This window comes from Camelus ferus, chromosome 9 (assembly GCF_009834535.1).
Source record: "Camelus ferus isolate YT-003-E chromosome 9, BCGSAC_Cfer_1.0, whole genome shotgun sequence".
Taxonomy (NCBI): Eukaryota; Metazoa; Chordata; class Mammalia; order Artiodactyla; family Camelidae; genus Camelus; species Camelus ferus.
Genome location: NC_045704.1, coordinates 76680787 through 76708563, shown reverse-complemented (window position 1 = coordinate 76708563; position 27777 = coordinate 76680787). Strand labels below are relative to the sequence as shown.

The window sequence follows — 27777 nt, the reverse complement described above, 5'->3', positions numbered from 1 at the left end:
CAGCATTTATTGTTTGTGGCCATTTTAATGATGGCCCTTCTGCCCAGGTGAGGTGATACCTCATTATAGTTTTGATTTGCATTCCTTTGATAATGAGTGATTTTGAGCATTTTTTTCATGTGCCTATTGGACATTTGTATGTTTTCACTGGATAAATGTTTGTTTAGGTTTTCTGCCCATTTTTTGATTGGGTTGTTTACTTTTTATTTTTTATTTTTGGTGGGGGGAGGTAATTAGGTTTATTTATTTAATGGAGGTACTAGGGATTGAACCCATGACCTCCTGCATGCTAAGCATTTGCTCTACCACTGAGCTATACCCTCCCCCACTGCACTGTTTTTTTTTTTTTGTTATTGAGTTGTATGAGCTGTTTGTATATTATGGAGATTAAGCCCTGGTCAGTCCCATCATTTGCAAATACTTTTTCCCATTCCACAGGTTGTCTTTTCATTTTGTTTGTAGTTTCCTTTGCTGTGCACAAGCTTATAAGTTTAATTAGGTCCCACTGATTATTTTTGCTTTTATTTCTATTATCTTGCCAGAGTGCCCTAGGAGAACATTGTTAAGATTTACATCAGAGAATGTTTTGCCTGTTTTCTTCCAGGAGGTTTATAGTGTCTTGTCTTATGTTTAAGTCTTAAAGCCATTTTGAGTTTATTTTTGTGTATGGTGGAAGGGAGTGTTCTAACTTCATTGATTTACATGCAGCTGTCCAGTTTTCCCAACAGAGAGGTAATATGTTTTGAAGTCATATTTTTTATATATGTAACATGTCATGTATGCACTATATATGAATTGCAAAAGGTTAAATCGAATTTATTTGGTCATTGTTGCCTTTTTGTAAACTAAAAGCTACTGTTAATGTTTATTGAGCTCTCACTACCTGTTAGGCACCACACACTTTATGCATTATATAGGGCTTCTCAGACTTTAATGTAAATATATGTCCCCTGGGGATCTTGTAAAAATGTAAGTTCTGATTCAGTTGGTCTAGGGGGAGGGCCCAAGAGTCTACATTTGTAACAAGCTCCTGAGTGATGCTCTTGGTCCATAGACTACATTTTGAAATAGAAGGGATTGTATCATTTGATCCCGATGACAACACTTTGAGGTGAGGATTATTTTTCCTATTCAACAAATGTGGAAACTGAAGGTTAGAAGAATTAGACCATTCTCCCAGGTTTATGTTGCTAGAAATTAGCAGTGGTCAAACCCTAAACTCAGTTCTGCCTCCTGATATAGTATGCATTATCTATATACTTTTTCATAAGTCTTCTACCACACACAAGGGTGATTTGATGCTATCATTAACAAAATTTATATTTTTGTTAACTATTTCTTCCTTTTCCTAATTAAATTTCTCTTTATCCTTGTATTACACAGTGATTCAGATGCTGGATTTTATTTCTAAAGATGACATATAAAACTTAATATGATTTATTTGCCGAAATTAAAGGTTAGGAAACATTGTGCCATTGATGCAATCTGGTTTGAACACGAGAGGAAGTTGCTGGGGAAGGATGTGTGTGAGGAAAGGAAATCCTCAGACTGATTTATTGTTTAACGCTCAGTGTACACATTGTGATATACTTGCCACAGACTAGTGGAAAAGGCTGCAGTCCCTGTCCTTAACAGATCAGATACACTTTTAAAAATCACATTTTGGCCTGCTTATAAAATTAACATGGTTCATAGTATAAAATTTGAGCTACAGGAATGTAATAGTAAAATAAAAATTTATCTAAAATCCCGTCAACTGACTTTGTATTTTACTTTTATTTTCAAAATATAAAAGAAGACATCTAGAAACGGTGACCCAGGACATTTCACAGAAGAGCAAGAGTTTAATATGGTAATATCTTGCCATAAATAATTTAAACACTATTTTTGGTTTTGAGGGGCAGTGGGAGTAAAAGGGGCAGAGTAAGCAGTCCCCATAAGATTTAAGAAAAGCGAATATGCTGCTCAGCCAGCACTGCAGTTCTGAGATCAAGTTCCAACTTTCACAGAGGGTCCCAAAGCTGAGCCCAACCCGTGCAACTGAGGACTAACGTTAATTGCTCTCTAACCCAGGCCCGCGTCGCCAGCGCATGCGCAATGTGGCCGCCGGGACTCCGTGGACGTTTCACAGGCCTATTTGTCTCCCGCAGGTTTTTGTGCGGTCAGCAAATGGGCCAGACTGCGACGCCGACCAGTTCTGAGCGTGAGAGGGGAGAGGGAGACCATCTCTAAATGAAAAACAGCTCGCGTCGAAATAAGCTCGGGGTGGGAGGCGAGTTTCTGCAGACGTCTCCACACACACACACTTTTAAGGTGCTAAAACATCTTAAGGACCAACTAACTTGGAGGAACAGGAATTACCTGTAGGAAGAGAATGTAGGGGATGGAAGGGGTGAGGGGGTAATGATCTCGAAAACTTTCAGCTGCTGTGTTCTCAAGATGCTCTGTGCCTCCCCTCCCCCTTTCTCTGGGAAGTTCGGATGCTTCAATTAATCCTTCGTTCCTCCGAGACCCTTTAAAAATTGCACTCGCCGTTTAGGGGGGTCCTAATAGGAACCCCCACTGAGTTACGTTGTTCAGCCACTCTGTCCCCAAACCGTGAAGGCGTCCCGAGAGAAGATTTCCGGATGCCTGGGGTTGTGTGAGCTCCGCCAACCTGAGGGCTCGTGGTGGGCGGGGGCGCTGGGATCCCACCGCGTCTCTCCCCTCTCCCTCCCCTCCCCTCCCCTCCCCGCCCAGGCCGCCGACCCCGGGCTAGGGCGGTGCGCGCTCTCCCACCCGCGCCTCTGGGGACTCGCAGACGGCAGCGGGACGGGCCGGCGCGCTGGGCATGCTCAGTCGCCCGGCGCCGGGCTCGCGAGTCGGAAGCCTGTGCGCGGCCGCCGCCGCCGCTGCCGCCGCCGAGCCGACCGGGGCGCACAGAGAGCGCGCGGGACTCGCTGCAGCGGCGGCCGGGCGGCCGCGGACCCGGGCTGGGACCGGAGCCGAGCCCCGCGCGGGGCTCCCGATACTCCCGCCGCGGCGCCCGCTCCCTGGCGCCGTCGCACCCTCGCAGGGAAGGGGCCGGCCCCGGCGGGCGTCGGTGGGGCGGAGGAACCGCGGCGGCGGCGGCGGCGGCGGCCGCATCCTCGCCGCCTGCCCCGGCCCGGCAGCGTCCCGGAGCCGTCGGGCATGGAGCCCTGGAAGCAGTGCGCGCAGTGGCTCATTCACTGCAAGGTGTTGCCCGCCAACCACCGGGTGACCTGGGACTCGGCGCAGGTGTTCGACCTGGCTCAGACCCTCCGCGATGGAGTCCTGCTCTGCCAGCTGCTCAACAACCTCCGTGCACACTCCATCAACCTGAAGGAGATCAACCTGAGGCCGCAGATGTCCCAGGTAAGGAGGCCGGCGCGGGCTCCTCCGCCTCCAGCCGGCGTCTCCCATAAATCAGCCGGCTAATTTCTTTGTGTAAATGCAAACATCTAGGTGCGCTCAGCTTGCCCTGCCTCGCAGCCTTCTGCTTTGGGGGTAACTTTGGCTTCTTGTACCTTGGCTTGAGATGGTTTTAGCTCTTTAGCATCCTAGAGCCCTGCGTCCTGAGATGGTGTGAGGATTTCTTACAGGCTTTCTGTGAGGCGGGAAAAAACAAGCTGTCTTACGGTGTCCTTAATCTACTTGGGTGTGTGTAGGGGTCGTGGTAGGGGAGGCAACAAAAGGAATTTGATCCAGCTTTTATAACAACGGTGGAGAGGAATGAAAGGAGCTGATGGGCGTAATTTTGCCTTTAGTCGGTTCTTTTGCTTTGCGTTTCATCCCCATATTTTCTTGAAAGAGGAACCATGACATAAATGAGGACTCTAGGAAGTGGAGGCCGTTCCGGTACCGTTATCTGTACAGGAATGACACTGGTCAAAGGCAGGAAAAGGGAGCACACCACGGCGGCTGCCCCTGAAAGCCCCCTGAGTTCGTGGCCAGCTGGCACGCTACAGGGTTGTGTTTACAGCTCGTCTTAAGCCATGTGAGAAGGAGACAGGCCAACCTCTCTCAGCAGCGACAGGAAACGAAGTTTCGTTCCAGATTCCGCTTTCCTTCATTCAGCGCTTGCTCAGGTGCTGTGGTGCACGCTTGGGTCCTGTGGCAGGAGCCTGTCCTGGAGGTGTCTCTTTGAGGGCTGAAAAACAATGCAATTCTGGAAGGCTGTGTGCACCCTAGAGTAAACTCAAAAGTCACAACTCAGTGGAACGGTAGTTTCTTGGTCTCGTCAGAAAGTTTTCATGCGGAAAGCTGTTAAAACACATTTCAGCACATCTGTTTTCTCTTTCAAAATGTAAAAAACCACTTTTAGCTTAAAAGGGAGACGAGACAGTCCCCTCCACGACACACTGCGGCACTCCTCCTAAATGATAACAGAGCCTCAGCTACTTAGTGACCAGAACAGTGCCTTTTACAGCGGAACCAACTTTATATAATGTCATAATTATGTATTTAAGGTTGGAGACGCACATTCCTCTCTTCTTCTTGATGTCAGTGTTTCATCAGGGCTCCTCTGCACCTCAAATTCTACATCCCTTGCCTCTCTGCCTTCAACCTGGTGGTTTCCAGTCCCCAAGAAGGAACAGGCTTGTAAGTGGTGAAAACCATATGGTTTTCATACTCTCCCGTAATCCTGGGTGGTGATTGCGAACTCTGTACCCAGTAAGAGTTGTCCCAATTAGGATATCCTGTTGAAGGGTTTAGCAGACATTTCCTAATAGGTGGGAGCTGCTGCTCTGAACAGAGTGTTCTAGGGAGCTGAAGTTGGTTATCCAATCTGATTCCCATTTTCCACCTGGCTTACAGCCTCAGGAGGCTGCATGGGTTAGGATGCCTTTGCCCACCAGCGGGGAATACCTTAACTGTGCACATTTCCTGAGACTTCACTTGCTTGGAACACTGGGTGGTGGTCAGCGTAGGGGAGGTGGTGCATTAAGTTGTTCTCAATAATCAAGTATTCTGGACAGCTGAGATCTTCCTCTTTCAACTTTCTGACCTTTACTTGAATGTTAACAATGGATGAAGGTCTTTTCAAATGTGTTTTTGCTCTTTCTTCTCCTTGTAGAATGTATCTAATATCTAATGTAACTTAATCTTTTTTATGGCTGAGGATCGTCAGTGAAAACTGAGCATGTATGCTGCTCTAAGAACTCTGTTGCCTGTTGAGGGTACTACGCTGAACACCCCAGGATCCCTGCCCTAAAGGAATCATTACACCTTACTACACTCTTCTATCAGATAAGCCACCAGGTTATAATGAGCTAAACAGCTGAATGACCTTAGGTGGTTGTGCTTTTGGGTTCTAACTCAGAGTTTTCTTGTTTCAAATTCAGTGCATTTTTCCCAGTAATGTCCTGTGAGAGAGTAATGTCCCCAACTTCTCCCAAAAGTGAACCCTGGAAGGCTAGTGTCTGTATATGGTGGTGTCTTTTTGCTCCCTTGCTGATTCTTGGCCACACTGCAGAGAGAAGGTTGCTGAATAGCTGAGTGCTAGACAGGTGAGTTTGTATGATACAGGTTGTCCTTAAATGCTTAAATGAGGCTTAGTAAATGGTTTCATTAAATAGCCCAGTGACATATTTCACATGCCTACAGTGCCCAGCAGGTACCGTGCACTTAACAGATATTCACTATTAGCAAAATTACTTAAAACATTTTTTTCCCCTACTATTGTCACATTGAGTAACAGGTTACAATCAAAATTTTAAAACAGTTGCAAGGCTACAAATTCCTTTGGGCTGACATCTATGTCTTCCTTCTAACTACTCATATCTTTCCTGGTGAAGGTTCTGGCTGCTTCTGGTTCTGCTTCCCCTGCACCAGCAGCTCAGTTCATACTGTGTGGTGAATAACCGAGTAACTCACCTTGCAATGTGCCAGCTGACTTTACCTTCTGAATTTAGACCTGTCATTATGAGGACGTGTGGCTTTTGCCTTGTCTAAGAGTCATTCTGCCCACCTGACTTAGGTTCTGTTGATGAGACTAATTTGAAATAAACTATTTCCTTATAGCACCTGACCTTCTAAGCCAGGAAGTAACTGGAGGCTCTCATGTCAGAGTTTTGTGGTATTTGAGACTATTATAAACAGATGCTGACCAAAGAAATTTTAGTATATTGATATCTTGCTTTGTTGCTTGTTTTCAATTTTGCAGAAAGAGGCTATAAAATGAGTAGCCTCTTTTGATAAGACTTTATCTCCAATGAGTGTGATTTCTTCCCATTCTCTTTGTTAGCCTTCTGCCTTGTTTGTGTTAAAACTGTAGTAACCCTGCAAATAATTAAACAATTATAGGTTTGAATCTTGGAGTCTTAATTAATTGTCCTTCTAAATAAAATTATAAATGGGATCCCAGTTCTCTTACTTAGTAAGTGTTCTTTTTGGCTGTGGACTGTGAGCCTTTTTTGGGTCTTGCTCTGTTGGTAAGAGGACAATCTTCTTCAGTTCAAAATAAGTCCTTTTTTTTTTAAACTTTGATTTAGGTTTGTTTTTTATTAAAGTGATAATCAATCACATTTACTTACACATTTAACATGTTCCTTTTATAAAGAATAAAAATTAAATAAAATCCAGGTGATCCATGGGAATCCACACAATCCCTGAAATCTGGTCTCTGCATGCACTTAGGAGGTATTTTAGTTCTGCATCCAGAACAGTGTTCTTTCTAGCTAGGATACCAGGCACATAAGTGATTCCTGAAGAGAAGCGCCACTGGGGGTGCCTTGTGGAAGACTGTGGCTTGTGGGCTTGATGTGTCTTTTGGTGGTTAAGAAGGTATCATAGGTAAATGCCGATAACCAACCATACCTCTGTCATCAATGAAATTACTATTTTGTAATTTAAAATTTTGCTTTATATTGTGTCTTAGGATGGGAATAATACATTTGGTGATGAATTTATTGACCACTATGTACAGTGCAGGTAAACTTTGAATTTTCTTATTACCCAGGTTTTATGTATTCCTTCAATAAATATTTGTTCCTACTATGTGCCAAGCACTGTTTGAGACTCTGGCTTAGGGCAGTAAATAAACTCTAGAAAGTCCCTACCCTAAAAGGACTTATATTTTAGTTGAGGGTGGAGGACAGTAATAAATACACAGTTATACCATGTGATGGGCTCTGAACCTTGGTAAAGGACTAGAGTGAAGTGCAGTTTGATTTTATAGAAGGTACTCACGAAAGGCTTCTCTGAGGAGGTAACATTGAGCAGGGAATGTGGATGTTTGAAAGAAGAATATTCCTGGCAGAGGGGACATCAGGTGCAAAGGTCCGGAGGTAGTTAAATGGCGGGTAAACTGAAGGAACAGCAGGCAGGCCAGCGCGCTGGAGGAGAGTGAGTGTGGGAAAGAGCAGTAGGGATGAGGTCAGAGGGAGAACGGGAGCCAGAGGTTTAGGATTTGTGGGCCACTGTAGGGACTTTGACTTTCACCCTGAGTGAAGTAGGAATCCAGTGACCTGATTTACTTTCCAACAGGGTTACTCTGGCCGTGTGTTAAGAACAGAGCAGCGAGGATGGAAGTGGTCAGGCCAGTGCAGTTATTCAGGCAGGTGATGGTGGCGGCTCTGGCAGGAGTGATAGCAGGGTGGGCGGTGAGAAAGAATCCAGCTCTGGGTGTGTTTTGAAGGTAGAGCCAGAAGGGGTTTGCTGATGGAATCAGATTACGGGTAAGAAAAGAAGAGGGGAGCTAAGAATGACTCCAGGAGTTTTGGCCTGAGGAACTGGAATGATGGAGTTGCCATTTGCTGAGATGGAGAAGGCTGGAGGAAGAAGAGCTTTGGGGAGGGCGGAGGTGGTGGGGAGAGGGGGGCTGCTGGGGGAAGGGCAAGGGGGAAGGGAGAGGGCAGGGGCCATCTGGGGCAAGTGCTGCCTGAAATGCCCAGCGGACATCTAGGTGCTGAGCAGGCAGCTGGAGGAGTTGGAGATGTCGCTGTGAAGTTCAGCCTTCAGGGTATATAGGTGGTATTTAAAATCACAGCACTGGATGATATCACATTGGGAGTAGTGTAGAGGCGTGAGCCGTGGGGCCTGGCCCTGTGTCAAGGCTAGAGAGACGAGAACCTGTACATGAGTTGGGAGGGCACGGCCCCCGGGGTAGGAGGGAAGCCCGCAATGCAGTTCTAGCAAACCAGGTGAATAAAGTGTTTCTAGGAGGAGTGATCAGACATGTCATTGCTACTGTTCATGTGAAAGACATATTGAAGATAGAATATTGTATTAAACAATGTAAAGTTCTTTGGTGACCTTGACAAAGACCGATTTGGTGTGTGATGGGCAAACACTCTACTGAAGAAGAAGGGTGAATAGGAGAGGATCTGGACCACGAGTACAGACGTGTGTTTGGGGTCATTTGGCTGTAGAGAGAGCAGATAAATGGGATAGTGGCTAGTAGGGGGAAAGAGATCGAGGGTTCTTTTCCTATCATATAGAATTTTTACTTGATACCTATGATAGGACCTTTTTTAGATTTAGATAGATTTTTACCATATGGCACACTTGTATATATGTGTACATCTGGAAAAAATATATGTATATAAGAACGTATAAGTGAACTATCTTTAATGTTTTCCTAAAACTTCTTTTCATTCCAGTTGCTACTCCACTAAATACCATTTCAAGTCAGCCATTGATTTCCACTTTTTTTTTTTCACATGATATTTTCCGCTGAGCACCAAGTGTTGGTGATACAGCATTTGCAAAAGAGTACACCAGTTTTGTCCCCAGGATTTCCTTCCAAGCTACTAACATGCGGTTGGGTTTTTATTACTGTTACTACTTAAGGAAAACTTTATTTCTGCTATACATAATTGTAAATTGTTTAAAAACTAAGATTATATTAGTCTTAACATTAAGGTATGCTTTCCAAATGCACGTCTGCATTCCTTCCTCACTGCCCCTGCCCCCCAACCCCTGCAAGGCAGTGCTGTGTGAGGATTTTTGGGTTATACTGAAGAGATTAAAAAAAAAAAAAGCCATCATTTTCCTAAAAAGAATGGTGTGCCAGTGACATTTTTAGCCAGTCAGCTCAGAATAATGTCATTATTTAGTCTTTCTTCTCAGAAGTCAGCAACCTCTTTGCCATTTGTTGGATTATTCTCTTGGCCAGCATAAATTTAAACTTGACACCAATCAAGATCTTTTCATGTGAAGTAGCTCAGGCATCTTAAGCACTTGTTCTGTCTGCATACTTGATGGCTTAACCTGGGCTCTCTAGGAACCGGAGCCTGGGCTAAAGGACTGAAGTGCTGGAACTTTTATTGGTGAGGTACAGTCCCATGGCTGTCAGGGTGACGAAAATGAGAAAGTGCCTTTTTTTTTTTTTAAGATGAGGAAAATTATATCATGTTTGTAATGCAAATAGGGTTGATCCAATATAGATCACCACTGATTTCCTAATTTTCAAATACAGCAGGCCCTTTTAAATTATTTTTCTTAAACTCTCAGTGGCAGTTCATATTAGTGACTTTTCCTTTCCTCCTGAAACTTAACTCTCACCACACTACACTCTCCTGGTTCTCTTGGACCTTTTATTTTCCTTCTCAGCTTCCTTTGCTGGCTTCTCGTTTTCTAAACATTCCTTAAGAATTTTAGGGTTTTCTTCTTTGTTGCCTTTTTTCGTATCCTCGTCCCTGTATGATCTCATGACATTGTGGAGTTGCCTTTTCTCATCCCCTAATGGACCCCACGTTCATGTTGACAGCCTGTATCTGCATGTTTTATGCCCCCACCTCTGTGGTGACAGTCACTTCTTGGATGGAGGGATGAGGACCACGTGATCAGAATTCATGGTAGAAAGTCCCCCACTGCAAAGGGAAGGATGAACTGGACGGGGAAGAGCTGGGCACGAGAGAGACTCCTGCTCAAGTCTGGTTGGAAGGGGATGAGGCCAGTGAGTGTGAGGCCAGACAGGGGGTGGGAGTGGAGGGATAAAGAGGAACGGAAAAGATCAGAGATGGTGAAGAGTTGTAATGAGCAAGACGTTGGGACCTCTTAGATGCAGGCAGAGTGGAGAGTGTCTAGGACGATCCCCAGTTTCAGGCCTGGCTGACGAGGAGGCGCAGATTTCAGAGGGAGAGGGAGCACACTCACTTTTGGATGTTGAGTTTGCAGTTATTACCAGTTACCTTCCGGATTCTGTTTCCAGCATCCTACTCTCTTACTAACCCTTCCTTTCTGGATTATTCTACTCATACCGAAAATTCAGCAATCTTTTGAACTCCTGGTCCCACCACCTCTTCACTGCCTTCTTGCCTTCACTTTCTTCCTACTCAGCTTAATTACCATAGCCAGTAAACTTACTTCCTTAGCTTCTCTTGCTTGGTGATACTCATTCGGATAAAATACAACCCTGGTTAAATCCAGCTCTCTACTTATTCCCTGCCTGCAACTCAGCTGTTGAACCTGGTGAAGGAAAGTCTATATCCCCTGCCTGTTCTCGCTTTCATTTCACGATCCCTACTCTCAGGTGAGCACCTGGGCTACCCAGCCATAGTGATGACCTTTCTCTAGACCAGAGCTTCTTAAACGATGATCTGAGGACTTCTGGTAGTTCCTAAAATGCTTTCAGGGGTTCCCTAAGGTCAAGCACTCTTTTTATAATAATATTAAGACATTATCTGCCTTTTCTCACAAGTGTATGGCTGAGTTTCCCAAAAGCTACATGATACTGCTTGTGTCATCGCTGTGATTATGTGCTCGTGGATGTTTTAAAGATTTCTCAGTTTGGAATCCCAGCATGTTAAATGTTGATAGCTATAACCCCCATAAACAAAAGCTGCTGAGGAGTCTCGATAATTATTTCTTTATGAGTATAAAGCGGTACTGAGACCAGTCAGTTCGAGAACTGCCCTAGACCATTCAGTTTCTGACTCTGCCAGATGCCCATGTGGTACCTTTTCTTCTCGAACCTCCATCACTTCCATCTCCATACTTCCACTCAACTGGTGATCTTGCTTCCTCTTCCATTGAGAAAACAGAGACAGAGGAGAGCTTCCTCAGGCTCCCACCTTCCTGCATCTTGCCTGGAGATGGTGCTTTCTCTCCTGTTCTGTGGGTGAACCATCAGTGCTCCTAGCAAAGGCCAGTTCCTCCTTCCCTGCATCCCCGTGCTTCCCTGCATCATCCGTTCTCTCCTGGATCATTCAGTTGCACGCACACGTGTTGCTATTTCTCTCATTTGATTCAGGACATAGTTTCAAGGTTGAGCCACAAAGACTTGCTGATGAACACTGGCTGTGATGGAGAGTGACTAAGGACTCCTAAAGCTTGAGCTGAACTACTGGGGCAGGTGGTTAGTCTAACCTCTTTATAACTGTTGAATGGTTCCCTATGGACCATGGGATAAAATCCAGGCTCCTTAGTAAGCATTCAGGAGCCCATGGTCTGGTCCTGCTTCCTGTCTCAAAGCTCTTTCCAACTGTGCTCTTGACCTTTTCGTGGCTTCTCAAATGAACTATGCTATTAAATGTCTCTGTGCTATTGCATATGCCCATTTCTCTGCTTAAAATGCCCCTTTTCATTTGTCTGAATGAAGATTTGGTTCAAGAGTCACCTTTGCAGTGAGGACTGCCCAACTCCTCCCGCAGGTGTGGCTGATCACGTGATCGCGTGCTACTTTGTTTCACCCTGGATAGTGTACGTGGGTGGAGTGCATCTTTGCACTGTTTTGCAACCTTTCTCTTATCTGTCTCCTTTCCAGGCTGTGACCTGCTTGAGGCTACCATAGACTTGAATTTATATCCATCTCTGGAAATTGACATAGGGACTCGTGTGTAACATGCATACATAGATAGGCATTAATTAAACTTCTTGATGGATTGAAAATGAAAACTCTTTGTTTACTACCTTGTCAGACATACTTACATAAAATTTAATAAGGTGTGCTAAGCACATTAAAACCCCAAAACATCTGTTCATTAAGTGGCATTGCTAATAATAGCAAATAACATTACTCTGCTCCTTAGCGCCTGAATGACTTTCAGGAAGTGACTGACCCTGTCTGTCCTTGAACTTCCTCGTCTCAAAAATAATCATTGAACCTACCTCCTAGAGTGGTTGTGAGGACTAAATGAACTAATTGGCCTTGTGATTGGCATGGAACAAATATTCAATAAATGTTAACTGCTTTCACTATGGTTCCCGCTGCTGCCTCTGCAGAAACAGGTGAGGCAGCGTGTTAACACCTTCCTTGCATCATCTCATCGTCACGACCCCTTGAGATGCTTGAGATGCGCTGCTGCTTCTCCCCGTGATACTCTGCAAGGCCAAGAGGAGTTAGTAGCTTGTACTAACGAGTAGTTTGTGGTGGAGGCAAGCTTAGAACCAGCACATTTGAAGTGAACTGAGTTCCCATCAGCAAGGCTGTTGGCACATCTGAATGTGAACTGTGAGGACGTTTTCTTTTTTTTCACTGTATTTTGCTCACGTGGCATTGCTGTGAAGTTGCGTGGCTGTCAATAGCACCTCCATACTAAGTTGGATATGGACTCATAATTTTGGTTTAGGGTATTGAGTGTATCAACGGGATGGTTTTATACCCATTTGTCAAACGAATCAGTGTAAAATGGCAGATAGACTTTTGACAGATATACGATGGAAAAAGGAAGTCAAAGCAGATGGAAAAACTGAGGAGAGTTAACAAGAGGAAAGGAGCAAGTGAGTGTGGCGGCTCCTTTTTGGCCTTTGAACACTGTGCCTCGTGATGCTTGGTCCGGAGCACATGGTTTCATGCGCAGCTCTTGGGCAGGGTCAGGACTGCTTACGCTTCCCTGGGCAGCAGGAACACCATTGCTTTAAATAATTTCAAATAATTTAATTTGAATGCTTTCCAATAATTCTCTCTTTTTTTCCCTGTGTTATAACCATCCTCCTTGTAAGTTCAGACATCTATTGTTAGCTGTTGTTTGGAACATTATACCCTACTCTTTTCTTTTCCCTGTCAACACAGACCCTGCATGGTATGAAGGACAGCCACAAATTTATGTCCTGCCTTTCCCTGGGCTTGCGCATTTAAAGGACAGATCCATGAACAGCCAAGAAGTAGCTCCTTTTGAGTTTCATGGGAAACTGTTTTAAATTGTATTTTGTGCTGCTATCTGAATGCACTTTCAAAATCCGTGTTGCAAGAAGTGTAGTCAGCTTCTGAGCAGCTTGCTTAACAGGAAGCTGGCAGGATATGCTACTCACATGGGAGTTCTCTAAAGGGTCAATTAATATGGAATATTTAATGGGACACTTGATACTCACCTTCCATGATTTTCAAAGTGCCTGTCTTAAAATAGATCTGTAACAGCTGGTCTGAATAAACAAGCATCATGCCTCTGTGCCCGCTAATGCCAGGAGCCTTTTCCTGGGGGTGCGGGGCAGTGTGGTCAATGAAAAGACTTCAGGCCAGGAGTCAGGAGACCCAGGTTCCATTCCCAGCTCGGTCTCTGACATGTGACCTTAGCAGATACCTGCTTCTCTTTGTCTCTGCCTTCCACACTCACGGCAGTAATAGCAAATACTTATATATATGGTAATGTGCCCAAAAGCAGCTACAGTTTTTTGCACGTATTTAAATCACACGTTAGAAGGCATTGCGTTTCACGAAGAGAGCTTTGGGACAAGGCAGAAATATTTGAATCCCAGCTCTGGCCCTTAACGTTCCCAAGGTCATATCACAGAATTGCTGCTTTACTTGTTGAGTCTCAGTTTCCTCATAAAATAGGCCAGAAATAGTAAAGCCGACTTTGCAGGATGTGGTGAGAATTAAATAATGTATGTAAAATGCCTGGGCACAGTAGGTATTCAGCAAGATTTTGTTTCCTTCCTCCTCCCCGCCACCTCCTTGTTCCTTTAAGTCTGAGAGGCAGGAAGAACAAGATCTTATCTCTGCTCTCCAGAGGAGGAGAATGAGATGTGCACTGGCTAAAGGACTTTCCTCAAGGTCACATGGACAGGAAGTGGTAAAGACAGGACTTGAGTCCAGTTGTCCTAAACCCAAATTCAGTGACGTTTCCCATGCCTGCCACCAAGCTCAGCTGAGAAGTGGTGAATTACCTGAGCAAATGACTGGGGACAGGCTTGGAAAGAGCACAGCCTGCTCTGCACATGTAAAGTGATGTTGTATTATTTTGCACTGAAATTTACTGCATTTAAAATAGAAACATCTAAAATAATGAAACCAGTTTTCAGTTATTTTAGAGTCTGAGTGTCTAGTTTGTGGATTGTTTGCTTTTGGTAATTTTGTAGCTTTTCTGCTTTCTGTGGTTCTGTTTTCATGGGAATGTGTGCATATGAGTTGATTGATTAATCACATTATCAGTTTGTCTGTAGTAGATGCTAAGGATTCAAAGGTGAGTAGAACTCAGTCCCTGACCCTATGTTGCTTTTGGTCTGTACAGCGTGGATGTTACCTCAGACATGCCCTTATACACAGGGGGATGGGAAGGGAGACGTGAGTTAGGCTGATGGGCATGACAGATGCTTCGTAGATGGGTGATGCTTTTTTGGATGCATTGTTCATTTTGCTGATGTGCACGGGATGACATTGTCACAAAATGGATTGTGTGTGTGCCTGGCTCAAGGTATTTCTCTCCTTTCCATAGACGTTCGTCTGGGGCCTCCTCCTGTGTGCAGGGCACTGAAGGCATAAGGTGAATAATGTGAAGTTTCTGCTTTGGGAGGCTGGGGAGAAAGCAGATTTGACCTTGGAGTGAGGCTTTTGCAAGCATGCAGAAAGGAAACATGTCATTGGATGTTACAGGCCCGTGAGGAGTGCACGCAGCTGGGTGAGAGAGCCGCGCACCAGGAAGAGGATAGACAAGAGTGGTTACTAGAGAGGAAGAAGGTTTGTGAAAGAAAACTGGGTGGGGAGAGTGTGTGTGAGACGAAGGATGTGCAGAGACATCCAGACCTCAGTGACGCCCCCAACAAGACAGTTACTCTGAGCACTGGTGAAATATCCTTAATAGCATGAATACTAGAAGAGGGCTGTACTATTGGCGTTTGGTGGTGAAGATGGTACATCTGTCACGTGTGTGGCCTGGGGCATCAGAGGATGGTCTGTTCTTTGGATATCTTAAAAGCTGAGGGAGTAGGGACTGTGAAGGGAGAGTTAACTGCTTGATGGGCCTTTAAAGTACAGCCCTGAGAGGTGGAGACCCGCTCTCTCTCCCTCTCAGCTCCCGCCTTGCCGCCGCCCCGTCGCTCACACCTGTCGGGCCTGTTGTCCTCCCCCTGCTCTTTAGCTGGACGTCTCCTCTGGCCCTTGTGTCCTTGGCTGTCTACGCCTGAGTCCTGCCTGGACCTGCAGTACGGTCTCCCACTTCCACCCCGAGTCCCCTTCACCTTCTGTGACCTCAGATGGGCCAGTCACTCAGCCCTGGAACTCCCTTCCCTACTGGCTTTCTCATTCTTGCATTTGAGCAGAAGAGAGCTGTCGGAGCCAGCACACCAGCCTGTTTTTACCGCCCAGCTTCTCTGCAGCCTGACGCTGCTTTTTCATCTTGTTGCGAGGCTTCCTGTCCTCTTGGTGTCCTCTCATTCCCTCGGTCAGACTGCAGCCCTCTAAAGCCAGACCCCCTGAGCTCCCGACTCTCCCCGAGTCCCCGCAAGTTCACTTGGTCCTTCTCATTACCCCTCTCCCCCTCCGCCCTCCATCCTCCTGAGTTTGAACTTGCCTCAATCCATCTCATCCACTCCCCGTTGATGGTGACCACTGTTACTATTATCAGAAGGAGAGACTGTTCCAAACTTTACAAGTTAGATTTGTGCATTTTCTTTTTCACCTTCTGACTCCCAGGAGAGGGCTTTGTGTCTTGAAGGGAACATTTACTCAATGAAAATCCCAGAGGAGACCAGGTGTTATGAAAACTTTGACTGAGAAGTTCGATCCTGCCCAGTAGCAGTCCTGTTTCTGGTTTGTGGTCTGCGGAGCCCAGCGGTGTACTTAAGTGCACCTCCGCCGACAAACCAGAGGCCCTCGGGTCACCTTCATCAGTTCCCAGCAGAACTGAGGCTGCACGTACCCCCTTGCAAGGAGCTCAGCTCACAGCATTTGCTTATTTTAGCAAGCCTTTTTAAAAAAACATAATGTTATCATTTAATTAGTGCAGCTTTCACTTAATCATATATGTGGTGCCTGACAAGGGACAGTGGATCTTGAATAATTCATCGCTTATTGGTACTCCAAAGTGGACATTCGGCAGAAGATTATTACCTTCCCTGGCATTTGGCCTTCAAATATGAGAAAGCATTTGTTGACTAAAGACAGTTAATAAGCTTAGTTCACGGTCAGCCACACAAGAAGTGCTTGACTTCAGGATTATTTATGATGACAGAGTACTTGGAAACAGAATGTCACCCTTGCCCATTAACTGTACTTGGGGATTCAGTAGAATATAGCCTTTCATCCGCAGTGAGAGGGAAGCAGGAGCTGAGATTTCCAGAGCTCAGAGCACCAACGTGAAAGATTTGGGTGCTTTCAGAGACACTGTTTATGGAAAGAATGTGACATAATTGCTGTTTATCCATTTCATCCCCGTAGATTCTAAAATGTGAAGCTGAGCTCTTGAGAGCATTTATGCAGCAGCCCTGGTAGTTAAATCTGTACTGAGTTCTCAATCTTTTTGAATATTTAGTTCTATTTAATGACCTTAGTTAAGAGAAAAGTAATGAAATTTGGTAAAGGATTTAATTTTTCCCCTTTACTGTTTAGTAAATGATTCACCTGGTTTTAGTGATACATATAAATTAATTTCCTCCCTATCCAGCCAACACTGAGCTGTTTGGCATCCTTGCTCGTTTGATTGCTACCCAGAGTTCTCCTGGGTTTTATATAAAATAAGCTAAGTAAAAAATAAATACATAAAAATAATTAAAAAGTCCTTATATCCTATAGAAGAAGAGCTAAAATGAGTTTCTTAAACTCCACATAAATACAATAAGCTACACTTAATGTACGTAACCATTAGAGAGTTCCTAGATTCTGACTTCAAGCCTGAGGACTTTCAATTTACTCCCTGTTCTGATACGCAGCCTTGTGTAGTAGAAAGCACGTGGGCCTGGGATCCATCCACCTGGCTTTGAGTCCTAGCTGTGCCACTTATAAGCTTGGGCAACTTAACAACTCTGATCTTGGGTTGTCACATTTATTAATTAAATAGAGATAATACCTATTTGTAGTGTTGTAAGGATTAAGTTAATTGAAGTAATGCATATTTTATTTGGCACTTGGAAGGTACTCAGTAAATAGAGGTTCCATTCCTTTTCATTAAGCCTGTCTTGTTTGTTTGTTTGTTTCCTTGTTTCGATCAAGGCCATTACATGTTCAGGTTGCAAGTTAAAATAAGAAAGAGGGAGAGCTGAACATTAAGTTGGCAATAGTTAAAAACTGTAAATCATGGACTCAAGAACTAGAAAACCGTGTTAGTCTTGGACCCTGGGGAGTGCAGCCAAACTAATTCACATACTGCGCAAGGCTCTGGGGAAGGATGGTTGAATCGACCATTATAGTAACTGATTCTGTTGTTCAAAGAGTACACGATTATGGAGCTGGAGGATAAGGCCTCAGAAATAATTCTAGCTCAGCGCTTCATTTTAACAAATGAGCATCTAGGGAGTGGGGGTGGAGCTCAGTGGTAGAGCGCGTGCTTGGTGCGCACAAGGTCCTGGGTTCAGCCCCCAGGGCTTCCGTCAAGTGGGGCGGGGGGGGGGGGGAGACCTGGTGTCTGATGTGTAAGGAAAAAAAGCCCCCAAACCAAAACAAAACAAAAAAAGGAAAGAAAAAATGTTGAAAAAGAGCAATCTAAGGCCCCTAATATGTTCAATGATTTGCTCAAGGTTCCTTGGTTTCCTGAATCATAGCACATTATTTTTCTCTTAACAGAATGCTAGGAATGACCCAGGTCCTCATGAGAAGTTTAAATCATGTTATTCCTTAAGAACAAACAAACAAACAAAACTTAAGAAAGTGTACAAAGTGCTTGAGTTCAGAATTTCCCATGTGAAGTATTTATTATAAAGATCTTATTCTCTCCCATCCATCCATCCATCCATGCATCAGATTTAATAGTACTGGGAAATCAGTGGGAGCGGGGAATACAAGATCTCAGACTTTAGAGCTCAGAATATCCTGGGAGAATTGACAAAGTGCTGAGAAATGATTAAATAATAAAAATTGTGAAGTCAAAGATACGATACTTAAGAGAGTAAATTCTCGGCTATCCAGAAACTTAGCCATCCAGCATCACTCAGTTCCTAAGAGAGTTGAGGTTTTCCTATTTCAAACCTGATAACACATTGTGTCTCCAATTCCCAAGAATATAGATATTCATTAATGGTGACACCAGAACATGTTATTTCTCCTGGATTGTGAGTCCCATGAAATATGGCACCATTTGTTCAACTTTGTTCCTAGCTCATAGCACAAAGTACTCTTGTGAATGGCTATTGAGTGACTGTTTAATGAATCCCTAACAGCCTACATTTGGTTGGACAAGAATGCCAGATGTTACTGCATCTTTCATTTTAATCACAGAATGCAAAAATGTAATTCTGCTGGTCGTGTTGCAGTGGAAGGCAGCATGGTACATTGAAAAAATATGGACTTCAGCATCAGACAGACCTGGGTTCAAATCATACCCTGCTGGCTGAATGACTGTGGGCAAGTCCTTTCATCTCTCACCATCTTAGTTTTCTTGCTTGGGAAATAGAATTCTTCCTGCAGAGTGGTGTGGGGAACCAGTGAACCCTGATGGGCAGAATATCTAGCACAGCACTGGGGACATAATAGGCACCTCGTAATAGTGCGAGATTCTTTGTCTCCACCCCATCTAATCCTTTCATGGGACAGAGCTTTTCCCACTGTTCTTTTGGGTTGGTAACCTTTTGCTGGTCTTTGGCAAATTTTTCTTTCCTGTTGTATTCCAGCTTTCTGCATTTGTCTTGTGTAGGCTACTTGAATCTAAGCCTTGGAGTATTGTGGCTTTAACAGTGATTGAGTTTACGTAGTTTTAGCTCTCTGTTGGTGATTTCATATGGGACAACTGTGACGTAACACGAGAAAGACAACATTGTACCCGGAGTTGGGAGACCTACGTTCAAATTCTGGTTCTATTGCAGACTAGCATTGTGATCTCTGAACTCCATTTTCTTTGATAGCAAAGGTGGGGAGGTGGCATTGTAAGTGAAAAGAACACAGGCTTTGGAATTCAGATCTTGGATGTGCTACCAATTCGCTGTGTGATCCAGGGCAGGCTCTTTTTGCCTCTCTGTTGCCTCAGCTGTGTGTTGAGAACAATACTGCCTACGATGTAAGTTGTTAGCATTAGATGAGATAATGTGTGACATGTTCCAGTTTCAGAGCTTTGCACCTTATTTACTCAGAGAAAGGCATTCCTTCACTAAATGCAGCCTGGTTAGTATTATTAATGCCAGTTTCCCTAGATGGCTGAGAAATTCATTAAGAGAATGTAATCATTACAGCTGAAGAATTTTAGAAAAGACTGGGAACTTTTCTCAGGATCACAGAGGAAGTAGTGATGGAGTAGTATGCAGCTGGGAAAATGATGACTAGTCCACCTTCTTAATATGCTCTCTATTTTATAGCCAGTCACTTGGGTTACTTCCAGTTCTTCTGTTTTATAGATAGCATGGTTAGACATGTCCTGGTATAGATTACCACCCACTTTGGATTATTTCCTTCAGTTTTATTTTCCAAAGTGAAATTTCCAGGTTGAAGGTTAGAAACATTTTTGCAGCTCTTGTTGACCTACTGGCAGGTAGTTTGTCAAGAAACAAAAAGGGGCACATTTCCAAAGTAAGTCGTACTTAAAAACAAGGACTTTGATGTCACTTAGACTTGATTTCTATCTGAGCTACATTTTTGCTGAATGAGCAAATTACTTAACTCTCTCATCTGTAAAATGGGTTATAAGTAGCTACCTCACAATCCTGTTAAGTACTTAGTGCAAGTTGTTTAGTGCTCAGCCTTCCTTGTCTGTCTTGAATCCATCTGTACTCCTCCCCAGCATCCATCATCTCTCACTTGGACCTCTGTCTCCTCTTAATTGGTACACCCTATGGAAGTCTACCTTATGCCAATGCATTCTCCCTTAAAAAAAACAACCCACCAAGAACACAAATCTGACTCCTTTCACTATTAGAATGCTCCCATGCTCGGAGGGGGGAAGCCCAGAATCCTGGGTGAGGCCCTGCGGACCCTGCCGCCCTCTCCAGCCTCAGTTTCACTCTCTCTTGCTCGTTCTGCTGCAGCCATGTTGGGTGTTGTTCCATTACCAGAATTTATCATCCCTTCTTTTTCTTCTCTGCTTGGAACCTGACATTTTGTCTTGTTTCTTGGTTTTTAAATTCTCCTTTTGTAGAGCTCATCATTGTTAGAGATACTTGCTTCAGGACCAATTTGCCTGCTAGACTTAAGCCTTGTGGTGGCAGGGCCCACCTAGATGGTGGTCGCTGCAGACTCCCTGGGGCCGAGCACAGTGCCCCGCATGTAGTACTCAATAAATCTTTAGGAATGTATAAATAACTACACATAGAGTAACTGTTACTATTAGCAGTAAACACAGAAGAGAAGAATTTTAGGTATAATTTGTGAAAAGCATTTGTGATTTGAAATTGCTCAGTGAAATTAAATACTAGGTGTTTTCCAAGGACTGCTTAAAAACCCAAGTGTATCTTGTAATTAAGATCTTGCTTACTTTTTTCTTATATACTCTTCCATGTTAATGAGGGCAAGTTCTTGTGTCAAGCATAGTTTAGTAGCATCTAACCATCTTTCATCTTCGCCAAAACACTGCATCCAAGACCTATAATAACATTACCTGAGCCATCCGGGAGGCCGGGCACAGAATCATTTTGAGCCAAATAGCAGAAGGACTTGATGACAAATACGAGCATTCCTAAGAGATTAGGTTACACCCGGTACCTTCCTTGCACTTGAGACCTCCAGCTGCTTTGGTTTGCGTTTCCCAGAAGTGCAAGCTGTTTTATGTCGCGCTGTTAACTTCTGCACGTTCTAAACTGCATTTTGTTTATTGTTCCAGTTTATTGAACTCACACTGTATTCAAAACTCTGATGAGGCCCTGAAGATATAACAAAGAGCTCAAGTTATAAGAGAGGTATAAACTGTCTCCCCACACTTTGCTTCGCTGTGGAAGAACTTCTGTTACAGCATTAGAGTAACACTTGGGTATACGTGAGCCAGCTTCTGGATCTTGTCTTTGAGACCTGCTTACTTGCAGAGAGGGTGATGGGGTTCTGGGCTACTGTGGTTCATAAGGTAGGCTAAGCAGAGCCAGTTCTGTCATCAAGGGGGAGGCTTGCAGCATTTTTTGGAGGGGGAGGGGAACGAGAGGAGAACCCGCGTTCCCGAGCCACACTTTCCAGTGTATATTAACTTTTATCAATGAGAAGTTCACATTTATATCTTATTTCTGGATCTGTTGTTATCAGCTGCTCATTGAGTTTCTCAGTAGGAAAGGGGAGCATTTATTGCTTTGACCTTGGGGTACCTGTGAAGCTTACGATGGCCTAGCCCACGGGCAAGTGGCTTCACCAGACACGGCTGCTTGCTGTGGGTCTTCAGGCCTTAGTGAGGATGCAGGATGCACTGACCCTCACTGGGCTTTGTGGCTGGGCTGAGGCACTTGTGCGCCCTTTGGTTTTTGTGGATTCGGCTTGAACTGGTCTCACATGTGAGGCCGAGGAATGGGGCTGATTCTTTTTTGGTTATTTGGGGGTGGAATAGCATTTACTGCTTTTTACTGTATTTCAGTCAAAGCTGCAGGCCAGAACTTCAAACTGCAAAAGTGATAAGATTTCAAGAATGTTACTGTGTTAGGTTGGTTCCTCCTTGAAATGGTGAGAAGGAGGCCAAGAAAGGAAGTGATAATTGGCTTCACTATATTCAGTTAATTTCATTCCAGGCCAGAGGAAGGCCCTGGAGGACTAATCTTATGTAATTTTGTAGTTTATCTAAGATCTTAATAGACCACCTATCATATGACCAACCTCAACCGAACCACCCACCCACCTGGAGCAGACCAGAAAAGCGTTCTCTGCAGATGGGCAGGCCTCAGAGACAGCCCTGGAAGGAGCTGAGGCCACGCAGTGCCGAGTGGAACAGAAGCATACAGGTTCTTCCACGCTGTGGAGCGTGACTTAGGTGTGCTCTGGATTTGTCATTTAAATAAGTTCCCACCATTGGGATAGAGCTGTCATAGAACTGTGGCTTCACCTATAGAAGAGAAGAAGCAAATAAAAAGGAAGGGGGACATCCTTACTTAAGTCACATATGCTGCGTTCTTGGGTGTAGATAGACAAATGAGTCAGTGAACTTGCAGACCCAAGTAGTAAGACAACGATTACAAAGGCCTGTGTCTTCAATGCTCAGATTCTAGAGATCAGGTTTTCTCAGGAAATCAAGGAGGAACTAGAGTGGTTTGAAGAGTGTGCTTTGGTCTTATCAGAAAAGGAGTGGTGGTTGACTGAAAGGGCTAATTAAGCTAGGAGAAAGTTGCACATCTCATGGGAGATATGAAGGGGAAAATGAGGTCTTAAGCCAGGACAGGCAGATATAAAAAGGAAAGGAGATTCACTCTGCCAGCACCAGCTGAAAGGGTAATGGACCTGTAGAAATATAGTTAAAAAAAAAAAATGGCACAAGATGGGAAAGGTTTTCACAAAGATCCAGCAAATATTGCAGAGGGCCCCTTTAAAGGATTCAGCTAGCGTCTGAAGTAGGAATAGCTGGAAACTGGATTTTCCTAGCTCAAAGCGGGGTGTGGTTTTGCATTTTGTTTAGTGCACCAAGATTTTTGCTAGTAGAGGTAGAAATGCAACTCCCTTTGTTTTCACTGGGGAACCTGGCCAGGCTTTACTTGCGCCCTGAGGGGGCACCTCCTCCTGCCCAGCATATAGTATTCTGCTGCCCACTGGCTTTCAGGTAGGGAGGGGCGGCCCTGGGATAGTAATAAAGAAAATCTGCATTTGAGAGGGAGAGCCTGCAGATTTATCAGCACAAAATACTGAAGAGTCTGAGTTTCAAGGTGAGGGAGCAAGTGTCACCTGTGCCCCAAAGGCTCCTGCTCAGGTTCGGATGGAATTAGGACCCTAAGGGGAGGCCTGGGAGAGACGGGGTGCATTCTGGGGGAGCCAGCCCAGGCCTGGCAAGATGCGGCCTGACGGGAGTAACCCCTGGCTGGGATGTGCAACTTGGGAAGTAAACTGTTCATTTCTACCCAACAGTGACAGCTCTAAAGTGGAAGAGAAGGGAAGGGAGGGGGCCTCTGAATCTTTCTCGAAAGAAAATAGAATTAGCAGAGATAAATTAAACGTGAGGGATAAGCGCTACTTCTGGAGGGGGAAAAAAGGAAGGAAAGAAAAAGTACTGATCTGGTCATTAAAATGTGCCCATGCAAAGATGTAGGTCCTCACAGGCCTCCAGGGGCGTGGGCTTCGGGAACAGTGCAAACAGTGCTGAGATCTGCAGTTCAGTTGGAAGAAATGTGGGGACTGAGAGGCTCTTCCTCGGGAAGCACTTGTCACAGCCTGAAGTGATTACACAGAAAAGGCATTTGGGACAGATGCTGTGGCCCAAGACGAAACATCCGTGCTGGTTCAAGGTGGTAGAGATGCCGACTGCGCTCGGCAGAGCCCGCGTTCAGCTCAGTGTGTGAGGGCCCAACGTGGGCCTCAGAGCAACTGCAGCTGAGAAGCTCTGACCGAGAAACAGGTTGGGAAAGAAAGGTTCTACGGTTAGGGCCTGAGGGGACTGCGGCTGCCACCGCTGCAAATTTCTAAATTTTTAAAGAAGGCAGTGATACCTCAATGCCACTCTCGGAGAGAAGACGCTGTGCATGGTTGGATTTTCCCTCCAGTGTCTGGATGCACTGGGCCAGAATTAACCTGCTCGGAGACTTCTCCTGGTTGAGCTTTATAAAGAAAATTATAGTAAAATTTATATAACATAAAGTTTACTGTTTTCACCATGTTTAGCGGTGCAGTTCTGTTGCATTCGTACAGTCATGTGGTTGGGCATCCATCTCCAGAGCTTTTCATCTTCCCCAGTTGAAGCTCCTCTACACCCAGTAAACAGTGACCTCCCCCCAGCCCCTGGCAACTGTTATTTATGAATTTGCCTACTCTAGGTACCTCATATAAGAGGAATTATACAATATATGTCTTTTTTTGTGACTGGTGTATTTCAATTAGCTAAATTTCTCCAAAGTGCATCCATGTGGTAGGTAGCATGTGGCAGAATCTCCTTCCTTTTGAAGGCTAAGTAATAATCTGTGCACGCATGTACCACATTTTGTTTATCCTTTTATCCATCGTGGATACTTGCCCCCTAACTGAGTGGTAAGCCCTGGGAAGTTGCCCTAGGGTTATAGGCATCTTGGTAGAAGATTATGTTCCCCTCATTGACCCTCCATCCCTTGGATGCACTGGAGTTTCTGCTGTGGTCCTTGGGAGCAGTTGAATGGGTCTGATTATGCCAGTTACTGGGTTCTGGGAACACTTTTGCTTGGGAGAGCTGGTCAAGGCCTGAGGATTGACTGCTTTTACAGTGTTTCAAGTGCGGGGCCAGTGACTTGCGACGCTTGGGCTCTTTAAAACTGGGGGCATGTGAAGACTTGAGATAAAGTGGAATCAGTGTCTGAGTCTCTCAAAGAAACTATACTTTCTCCATTACAGCTCGAAGCTCCTAAAACAGAAAAACCGAACAACTAGGGCGGAAACCCTTACAGTTCTACCCAGGCATCAAGGACTCCTCCAGCTGAGAGTGAATAGAATAAGATATTTGAGAGGATGAATTTGGCCTTTAGTATTGCTAGACTTGGCATTGGATACCTCTTGTGCACCACTTCAGAATCCTCTGCCTGGCCTCTTATTCCAGCCACAGCTGCAGTGGCCAGTCCCAGGCAGGCGTCCATGAGTTTCACAGGTGCACGTGGAGAGCGCCTTGCCTGGGGCCACGCCCTGTACCTCTGCCGCTCTGCTCTGGGCTGCTCCCTCTCTCTGAGTTCCTGGGAGCTTGCTGGGTGTGCACGTGCAGCTGGGAAGTCTTGTTGAGTCAACTGGGGGCTGGCAGCCTTTGACCAGTGGTGCATGGGAGTAGTTGGATGAATTTCCCCTCCTCGCAGGGAGGGCAGTTCAGAGGCGCACTGCATTAGGTTCCTCAGGATGTTGGGTGGTGTTGGGCACCAGTCTCCAACAGTGATGGCTGGCTCAGGAATGCATCCTGTGTTCTCCTTCTGTCCATCCCCTGCGCCCTCACTGCTGCTTTTTTAGTATCAGTTCTCACACTAGACAGACACCTGTGTGCCGGCTTTTGTCTCAAACTCTCCTTTCTGTGAAACTCAGATCAAGACAGACTTTCTATCTGTAAGGGCAGGATAATTGGAATCCAAAATTTAATTCCCTCAGAATTTCACTTTTTTAGACTTTAACTTGCAAGGGATTTCCTTTTTCGGCTTTAATGTCTTACTGGAGAACTGAGACTGGATGGAGGAGGTTTGTACTTAAATCTGGGAGCACTCTATTTGCCGCATTTTAATTTCTGTAGTTAATCTTAGTATTGTGATTAAAGTTCATCGCAGAAGCCGTCGTGGCCCGCGTTGGACAATAGTTGTAGTTTGGAATCAGAAGGAGATCAGGGAGTGCATTTCAGCTTTGGGTTCAGCATGACCTTGAGATTATTTTGTTTGATGTCCTTCTCTGGTCCTTTTTAGAACTCTTCTCCTTCCGCTCCTGCGATCCTGAGAGGCTCCTCAAACGACAGTGGATGGCACTGCAAAGTGGGGACAGGGCTGTGGTAGGAGACTGAGGAATGGCCACACCCCTGGTAGCCCAGGGGCTTACTGAGTAAGAAAAAAAATTCAGGGAAATGTTAGAATACGTGTGGCCTAGTCCTCCTGTCTTCCTGAGGGGGGGACTCACGTTAGAGTAACGTGACTGGCTTTTCTCCACTCCATCCATCTCCAGCAAAGACGGTGACTTAGCTGATTGGTGATCTCTTTGGGAGCAGGACCTGGGCCCGTGTGACAGCCCTCTCTGGGCCTCTCTTTAGAATCTGCCTGCTTGCAGAGAAGGTACAGCCTGTCCGTTCTCTGCCATTAAAGTAAGTTATAGGGTAGGCTCCCCCCGCCCCGTCCCCCGGGGGTGGTCTTCGGTTGTGGGAGGGGACTGGTAAGCCCATTTGGCCGCACACCAGGTTCTTTTCTCCTATTAAAGTTTTTAAGAATAAAAAGCCAACATTTTAAAATCTCTCTCTCTCTGACTGAGGCATTTACCTCTCATTTAGTTCTAAATTCAGGTGGGGACAAAGAGTATTTTTCTCGAATACCCTGAGTTCTCAATGTTGGAGCATTCGAGGCTGAAAGGCTAAGGGACATTCTTGTGATGTCACTGTGGTGGGGATATTTAAGCCAAATCAGAAGTTATAAAAGATGGAGGTGATTGACATCTGGGAGGAAAGGCCTTGCAGGAACAATGAAATGTGCCCCTGTAGAATTTCCGTGTGTGTGTGATGTAATATGGTGGGTATCAGTGACCTATAAAACCAATAAAGGGAACCAAAAGTATCCATCCTTCCCTCCTCCTCTGCTGTTTTGTTTTGTTTTTTTCTTTTGAGAGAGACCTGATTAACATAGTAATCAGCTTATTTTATTTTGACTACTCAGTGATAAAATATGTGAGTTCACTTGCAGTATTGCTGACAGCACACTAAAGGAACATCATTTGTTTATACGAGGGACGAAACATCTTTTTCATTTCTTTGTAGTTGTTGTTCTGTAGGTATGTATTAAGTGCACGGTACATTGAGAGCCCTTGAAATAATCAAAGCCACACGTCTACTTGTAGACACGATGGTGTTTGAATATGTTATGGGTTCAGTGCTATGAGATTATCACACACAAGTGCTCTGGGCTTCTTAAAATAAGAGACATGGAGGAAGAGGACAACCATTCCTGGTCTGGACAGATCTGAATTATTTTAATATTTTAGTTATGTCCCCAGGCTCAAACTCACCACTTCAATTGGAGGAATTACTCTTCCCTCCATACCTGCTTCCTCTTCCCTTTCTCCTATTCCTTGCCCTTTACTGTCTACACCCCTGCTTCTGCAGGGAACGGATATCTCCGTCTTCTGGGAATCTACCCCGTCTCCCCAACCATTCCTGATGTTTCAGGTTGGCTCCCTTGTCAAAGAATCGAGATCCCGGAGGGCCCCTGGCCTTTATGGTCCCATCTGGCAGCTCTTTCCCTCCGCAGCCTCCCTTGGGCAAGGGTGTCCTTGGCCCTGTGCCTGAAGGGAGGGGCATCTCTTTAAGTTGGTTGGCTGGTCCTCCAGTTCAAGGATCTCTCTCTCTTCTTTAGCATCATTGTTTCCCCATTTTTATTCTTCACACCCCCTCCCCTAACCTGTTCTTATTTCAGGGGTCCAGAATGGTTACAGCCCTAAGGATCTCCCATCCCTGGCTTCCCATGAGGGTTAGGGTTAGGTCCACACCAGACATGCCAAGAAGACTGCAGTCTTGCTCTGGTGAGATAGTGCATTTTATCATGTTGGGAAGCAAGGAAGTGACGCCAAAGTGATTTCACTTTTCCGCTTCTTTATTTTGGAGAGAGGGCTACTGGCTGCTGTCCTGTCAGCTTGACCACCTTGGCCTTATTTATTTGGTAAAACGTATTCTAAATTCTAAAGCCTAGAAATTTTAATGGACTATGTTTAAACATTTTTTAAATTGTGGCTTTCTT

At 44.9% G+C, this 27777-nt stretch overlaps 1 protein-coding gene across 1 annotated transcript in view; it reads left to right on the top strand.

Annotated features, from left to right (window-relative positions):
* The first annotated feature begins 2858 nt into the window (after nt 1-2858).
* VAV3 (vav guanine nucleotide exchange factor 3) overlaps nt 2859-27777 on the top strand; it is a 335055-nt gene continuing 310136 nt past the window's right edge. Inside the window, 1 exon segment of the mRNA XM_006179926.3 lies at nt 2859-3375. Coding sequence (XP_006179988.1) covers nt 3172-3375 — 204 coding nt within the window. The 5' untranslated portion in view covers nt 2859-3171.